The following is a 7,163-nucleotide window of genomic DNA, read 5'->3' as shown; positions in this document are numbered from 1 at the left end:
GTGTGTCCATGGGAACACGTGTCCAGCTTTGCTCTGACCTGGGGGCTGTGGGCAATGCAGTCTGTGGGGCTGGGGACTGAGCCGTGTGTGTCTTGGGCTAAACATGGGGAGCTGAGACCTTAGGAAAGGGTGAGACATTTCATGGACTGAGGTGGATCCCTGTGCTCTCAGCAGTGTCTGCTGACTTTTCAGGGTAACATGGGAGTGTGATGAGTCCCCATGTCAGAAAGGTGCCAGCCCAGGGCAGCTGGAGCAGGACAGAGGGACAGAGCAGCTGCCCTCACTCTGCACTGACCCACAGGCATCCTCTGGTCTCACAGGACTCGCTCTGTTCTCCCTGAGTGCACCAGAAATGCTGAGGGTTTCTGACACCCAACAACACTCCCCAGGGTGGGAGGGCAGAAGGAGCTGTACAAACACCAAACCTCTCCAACTCAGTTTCTCAGGCCTGGGGGTACAGATGCTGACAGTCCCTTCTGCACCAGGAGCGGTTCCAGCTGACACAGCTGAACCCCAGGACTGGCCCCTGCCCACCCAATCACACAGGGTCAGGCTGACTGCTCAAGAGCCCCTGGGCAGAGACCCTGCTCTTCATTGCACACTCATCCAGGACCGACGAGGGCTCCAGCCAAGACATTCTCCTGGAAAAAGAAAAAAATGGGTCTCTTTGTGGGAGGGTCCGTGGGAAATGGCTTTGGTTTCTCCCAGAGGAGTCTCATCTAAACTATCACTGTCTTTTCCTCCTTGCACACGTCCTCATGCCCACAGACAGCAAATGTCCAACAGCAGCTCCATCACCCAGTTCCTCCTCCTGGCATTCACAGACACGCGGGAGCTGCAGCTCTTGCACTTCTGGCTCTTCCTGGGCATCTACCTGGCTGCCCTCCTGGGCAACGGCCTCATCATCACCACCATAGCCTGGGACCAGCACCTCCACACCCCCATGTACTTCTTCCTGCTCAACCTCGCCCTCCTTGACCTGGGCTCCATCTCCACCAGTCTCCCCAAGTCCATGGCCAATTCCCTCTGGAACACCAGGGCCATTTCTTATATGGGATGTGCTGCCCAACTGTTTTGCTTTGTCTTTTTCATTTCAGCAGAGTTGTATCTTCTCACTGTCATGTCCTACGACCGCTACGTTGCCATCTGCAAACCCCTGCACTACGGGACCCTCCTGGGCAGCAGAGTTTGTGTCCACATGGCAGCAGCTGCCTGGGCCACTGGGTTTCTCAGTGCTCTGCTGCACACGGCCAATACATTTTCACTGCCACTGTGCAAGGGCAATGCCCTGGACCAGTTCTTCTGTGAAATCCCCCAGATCCTCAAGCTCTCCTGCTCACATTCCTATCTCAGGGAAATTGGACTTCTTGTGATTTGTATATTAGCAGCATTTGTGTGTTTTGTGTTCATTGTGGTGTCCTATGTGCAGATCTTCAGGGCCGTGCTGAGGATCCCCTCTGAGCAGGGACGGCACAAAGCCTTTTCCACCTGCCTCCCTCACCTGGCCGTGGTCTCCCTTTTCATCAGCACTGGTATGTTTGCCTACCTGAAGGCCCTCTCCATCTCCTCCCCATCCGTGAACCTGACGATGGCCATTCTGTACTCGGTTGTGCCTCCAGCAGTGAATCCCCTCATCTACAGCATGAGGAACCAGGAGCTCAAGGATGCCCTGAGGAAACTGATGACTGCATTTCTTTTGAAGATATAAACTGCCTCTGTCTTCTTCTATATAAGAGTTATAATGTAACACCTTGCAGATTCATCAAGTGTGAAGGTTTTTCTGTCTCTAGTTGTGCTTTTGTTATTATGATAATATTTTAATTCCCTATGGAATTCACCGCTTGCTTTTCTTTTCACACTGAGTGGCTGTGTCAGTGAGGAATTGTGCTCTCTGTGTTTAAGCAAAATAAAGGGTCCTTCACCAAATTTTTTAGTTGACATGCTTTCTCCAAGAACTTTCTGGAGCTGCAGGGATGGTTCCTGTGTCCATGGATGGAAGAGAAAAGAGTCCAGCAATGCAGCTCTGACAGGGAGCACCAGCGCTTGTTCTTCCAGAGCTGTTCTGGTTCCACTCCCCCACTCTCCTTCTCACCCCTTGTGTTGGTGCAAGGCCTGAGTGCTCTGGCAGCTTGGTCCCCGTCCTGCTGTGTGTCAGTGCTGTGAGCGCAGGCAGGGACAGGCAATGGGCACTGCTGTGACAGAGCTGGCCTCACAACAGCCCTTCCGGATAGAAAGGTGATCTCCTCAAGGCTGTGACTGAAGGTTTAGGTCTTCTTGCAAAGTTTCTCCCAACCACATCCCCAAGAAAGTGACCTACATATGAAACACCATTGTACAGCTGAACAGTGTGTGTGTGCAGGGCTGGTACAGCAGCGTCCTCTCACAGCCAGGCCTCCTGCCAGAGACCTGCAGGACCAGCAGAACAGGGGCTGGGCTGTGCCCCTGTGCACTGGAAACCACACGGAAGGAGCCTCAGGTCAATCACCGTGCACTGTCCCCTCACAACCACCATTTTCAGCACTGGCCTCTCACCCACAAAGATTGTTCTTCCTTCCATGGAGAGACACTTAATAAGAAGGTCAGCAGTCTGAGATTGTATTGTACAAATGAGATGTGAGCACACACACCATGTACGTGAGGTGACATGAACCCAAGTGAGCACAAACACCGTCAACTGTTCTTTGGGGTTCCATGAGGGCCTGTGGTTCAGAGAAGATCTTGAGGTTACTTCGTGATGAAAGTAACATCCCATTGTTAACTGCCTGAATGTAGTACTGGGATGTGCTTCCTTCAGCTGAGGTCCTGTGTCCATTCTTTCTGCCATGGGACATCCCAGATGAGTGGAGAGAAGAGTGACACAGTGCAGTGTTGAGATGTCTCCTGTCCTTTGTGAGTGGCAACAGGAGGCCAGAGGGACACTGTGACTCCTGCCTCTGTGTGTAAAAGGGACAGACTCTGTGTCTGAGCATCCCTGGGTGCAGAAGGAGTCCATGAGGCCAGCTCAGATGTGGACACCCGACAGAACCCTGATATTTCTATGTGTGAGTACAGGAACAAACCCCAATGCATCAGTGAGACTGATCTCAGCTGCCTTGGACAGGATCATTGCAAGTGCTTCTGTCTGCTATGTCACCCTTGCCCGTGATTCCTGATTGTGCTCTCAAAAGTGCCATAGAAACCAGAAAGATTCTGGGGTCCTTAGAAAACACAGATCTCAAATCCATCTTCAAGAAGAGCAGGAATAGGAACGGGGAGAATAACAGGCTGGCCACCCTACCTCCCTCCCTGGGAAGGGGATGGGACATGTTCTCCTGCAGCCATTGCCAGGAATGTGAAGGACAAGGAAGGTATTGCTGAATCCAAATGGACAGGGGAAAGAAAGGCATGTTGTGTACAGGGCGTTTGCAAGGCTCAGACATGGTCTCCTTCTGGCCAGAGCGGTGCTGATGGGGCTCAAGAAACGGATGCTGGGTGGGTAGTTGTCTGAACCATCAAACCCAAATATCAACAGTGGTCCAAAGTCCTCCGTGCAGCCAGTTACTGGTGTCATCTCTCAGTGACCAGCACTTGGGCAACACTGTTGAACATCTTTATTCTCCCTTTCTATGATGTAACAGAGTGAACTTTCAGTGCCTTTGAGGATGATGCAAACCTGGGTGGAGGCCTTGAGCAACCTGACGTGGTTCACCTGCCGTGAGCAGGAGAGTGAGACAAGATGAGTGAGACAAGGGCTCTCTGCAAACCTGAGTTATTCTGTGATTTGTCAGAATTTTTGCCTTGGAGAGGTTTCTGGAGAGAGAATAGGTAGAAAATAAAAAATTAAAAAAAATAAAAGGAAGGGCAGAAGAGGAGATACAGAAACACAGGAGTTCCAGTGAGGAGTGCCTCTCTCTCACAGTGTTAGTAGGAAATATGTTTGACAAATATGAACAAGGTGAGGAAGCGAGATGGGTGTCTGCAGCCTGTGGGAAAGAGGGGCAGGTGTAGGACTGAGTAGAACACGCTTCAGTCTTGGTCAGGTCCTGGGTGCTAAGCAGGGGGATGGATGGGTGTGGTATTATGAGGTCAGTTGAGTCTCAGAAACTCATAAACCAGTAAGCATCATGGGACTGTGAATGGGACAGTGAGGTCAGTTCTGTCTCTGGAGGTGACAGCCCAGCAGCAGGGACATGGCTGGGAAAGAACCTCTGCCTAGGTGCTCACAGACCCTACCCAGGAAGAGGCCTTGGGGATGGGTTGTCATGTCCATCCCACCTGAGAACATGACGGGACAGCAGCAGGAACATGGTCATCACAGTATCACTGTATCACAGTATGTTTGGGATTGGAAGGGACCTCAAAAGATCATCCAGTCCAATCCCCCTGCTGGAGCAGGAACGCCTAGGTGAGGTCGCACAGGAACATGTCCAGGCGGGTTTGAATGTCTGCAGGGAAGGAGACTCCACAACCCCCCTGGGCAGCCTGGTCCAGTGCTCTGCCACCCTCACCGAGAAGAAGTTTTTTCTCAAATTTAAGTGGAACCTCTTGTGTTCCAGCTTGATCCCATTACCCCTGGTCCTATCATTGTTTGTCACCGAGAAGAGCCTGGTTCCATCCTTGTGACACTCACCCTTTATATATTTATAAGCATTAATAAGGTCACCCCTCAGTCTCCTCTTCTCCAAACTAAAGAGCCCCAGCTCCCTCAGCCTTTCTTCATAAGGGAGATGCTCCACTCCCTTAATCATCTTTGTTGCCCTACGCTGGACCCTCTCCAGCAGTTCCCTGTCCTTCTGGAACTGAGGGGCCCAGAACTGGACACAATATTCTAGATGGCGTCTCACCAGGATGGAGTAGAGGGGAAGGAGGACCTCTCTCAATCTACTGACCACCCCCCTTGTAATACACCTGAGGATGCCATTGGCCTTCCTGGCCACAAGGGCCCAGTGCTGGCTCATGGTCATCCTGTTGTCCACCAGGACCCCCAGGACCCTTTCCCCTACACTGCTCTCTAATACGTAATTTTCCAACCTATACTGGAACCTGGGGTTGTTCCTGCCCAGATGCAGGACTCTACACTTTCCCTTGTTAAATTTCATCAGGTTATTCCCCGCCCAACTCTCCAGCCTGTCCAGGTCTCTGGATGGCAGCACAGCTTCCAGTGTCAGCCACTCCTCCCAGCTTGGTGTCATCAGCAAACTTGCTCACAGTACACTCAATTCCCTTGTCCAAATCGTTAATGAATATATTGAATAATATCGGCCCAAGTACTGACCCCTGAGGCACAGCACTAGGTACTGGCCTCCAGCTGGACGCCGCACCATTGACCACCACTCTCTGGCTTCTCTCCTTAAGCCAGTTTGCCACCCACCTCAGTACTCTATTGTCCAGACCACACCTCCTCAACTTAGCTATGAGGATGCTGTGGGAGACTGTGTCAAAGGCTTTGCTGAAGTCAAGGTAGACCACATCCACCGCTCTGCCATCATCCATCCACCTTGGTACATTCTCATAAAAGGCTATGAGGTTGGTCAAGCATGACTTACCCTTGGTGAAGCCATGCTGACTGCCCCTAATAACCCTCTTATCCTTGATATGCCTTGAGATGGCAACAAGGATAAGCTGTTCCATTACTTTCCCAGGGATGGAGGTGAGGCTGACCAGTCTAGAGTTACTCGGGTCCTCCTTCTTGCCGTTTTTGAAGACTACAGTGACATTTGCTTTCCTCCAATCCTCAGGCACCTTTCCCGTTTCCCAAGACTTGGCAAAGATGATGGAGAGTGGTCCAGCAGTGACTTGAGCCAGCTCTCTCAGCACCCGCAGATGCATCCCATCTGGGCCCATGGATTTATGGATGTCCAGACTATTTAATTGTTCCGTGTGACTGGAGTTACATGAGGGATTTCACTGAGTAGATTTTCTTATTTTAATTTATATATTTCTATTTAATTTACGTGGACTATTTTCAGTGAAACCAAGGACTTCTCTGGAATCCAGATGCAGGTGCAAATTGGCAGGAGGGGACACAGACAAGACAGAACCTTGATTGACATCAAGGACAATCAACGAGCTATTCTCTACCATTAGTGTCATGCTTGGTATAAAGCTGCAAATGCCTTTTCCAACCAGTTAATTTCAATTTTCCAGCTCCTTTGCTTAGCTCTGTTCAGAAGTTCCATTCTATTGGGAGTTCAGTGTTAGTTCAGTTTTATGATGTTTCGTTGTTTTTCAATTGGCCCTTGGGCCTCTCTGCCTTTTGCACTTTTACTTTCTCTTGCTGGGATCAGCTGTTCAGGACCAGGGTGCTCTCTTCTTTTGGGCTGCCTTTTCAGCACAACTGGAGTTACGTGAGAGATTGCACTGAGTGTCATATATTTTACTTTATGTGTATTTTAGTATAAGCATATTAGTAGCAGCAATGTATTATTTTCATTGTCTTATTATATTTTTTCTAAACCCACAAGTTTCCCCTTCCCTTTCAGTTCTCTCCCTTATCCCACTTGGGGACTGGGAGCATGATATGAGCAGCTCTCATGGTCTTGGTTGGTGGCTGTGGTAAAACCATGACAAGAAAGGGCAGTAGTAGCTTCAGAAATCTTGAAAATCTCTTTACAAGATGGTAGAGGAAAACAGCATGAGAAAGGAAAACCATCAGAAAATGCAGCTCTGGAAGCCCAGAGTGGAGCTCAGGATAAAGAAATGTCATTCTGAGCACAGTGCTGTGGTCATTCAGAAGGACTCTGGATCAGTCATGGCTTTGTGTTTCCAGGAACAGCTGGTGAGGACGGAGAGACAGCAGCACAGGTGGGGACACACTGGGGTGAGAACAAGGTTGGGAAGCGCCTGGGATGTCTGCAGCCTGTGGGGAAACAGCCACAGGCCTGGGACAGTGTAGGATGGACTGTGGTGGACTTGGCCAAGGGCATTGGCAAGGCTGGATGTCCCTGCAAGAGCCAAGGTCTTTGTTCCCTTGGCTATGGCTGATGTCCCTGAAAGAGCCAAGGTCTCTGTCCCCTTGGCTGTGACTGATGTCCCTGACAGCAAGGCCTAAGAGGAGACACATGGTTGTCACGGCCATGGCACCCATTGCCTCCTTGCACTCCCCATGGAGGCCAGAAGGTGTCACACCATTGTCCTGCACTGGGCATTGCACTCCCCACATCCCCACCAAGAGCCCTGAGCCA

The 7,163-nt window shown here is 50.6% G+C and overlaps 1 protein-coding gene across 1 annotated transcript; it reads left to right on the top strand.

The window, feature by feature from the left end:
- The first annotated feature begins 775 nt into the window (after positions 1-775).
- On the top strand, positions 776-1,708 carry LOC136115620 (olfactory receptor 14J1-like). The gene has a single exon (XM_065861828.1). The coding sequence runs from the start codon at positions 776-778 to the stop codon at positions 1,706-1,708; it is 933 nt and encodes a 310-aa protein (XP_065717900.1).
- Positions 1,709-7,163: the final 5,455 nt, after the last annotated feature.

The sequence above is a fragment of the Patagioenas fasciata genome, chromosome 13 (assembly GCF_037038585.1).
Source record: "Patagioenas fasciata isolate bPatFas1 chromosome 13, bPatFas1.hap1, whole genome shotgun sequence".
NCBI classification, from domain to species: Eukaryota; Metazoa; Chordata; class Aves; order Columbiformes; family Columbidae; genus Patagioenas; species Patagioenas fasciata.
The sequence above is the reverse complement of the archived record's forward strand: the minus strand, read 5'-3'. Positions and strand labels throughout refer to the sequence as shown.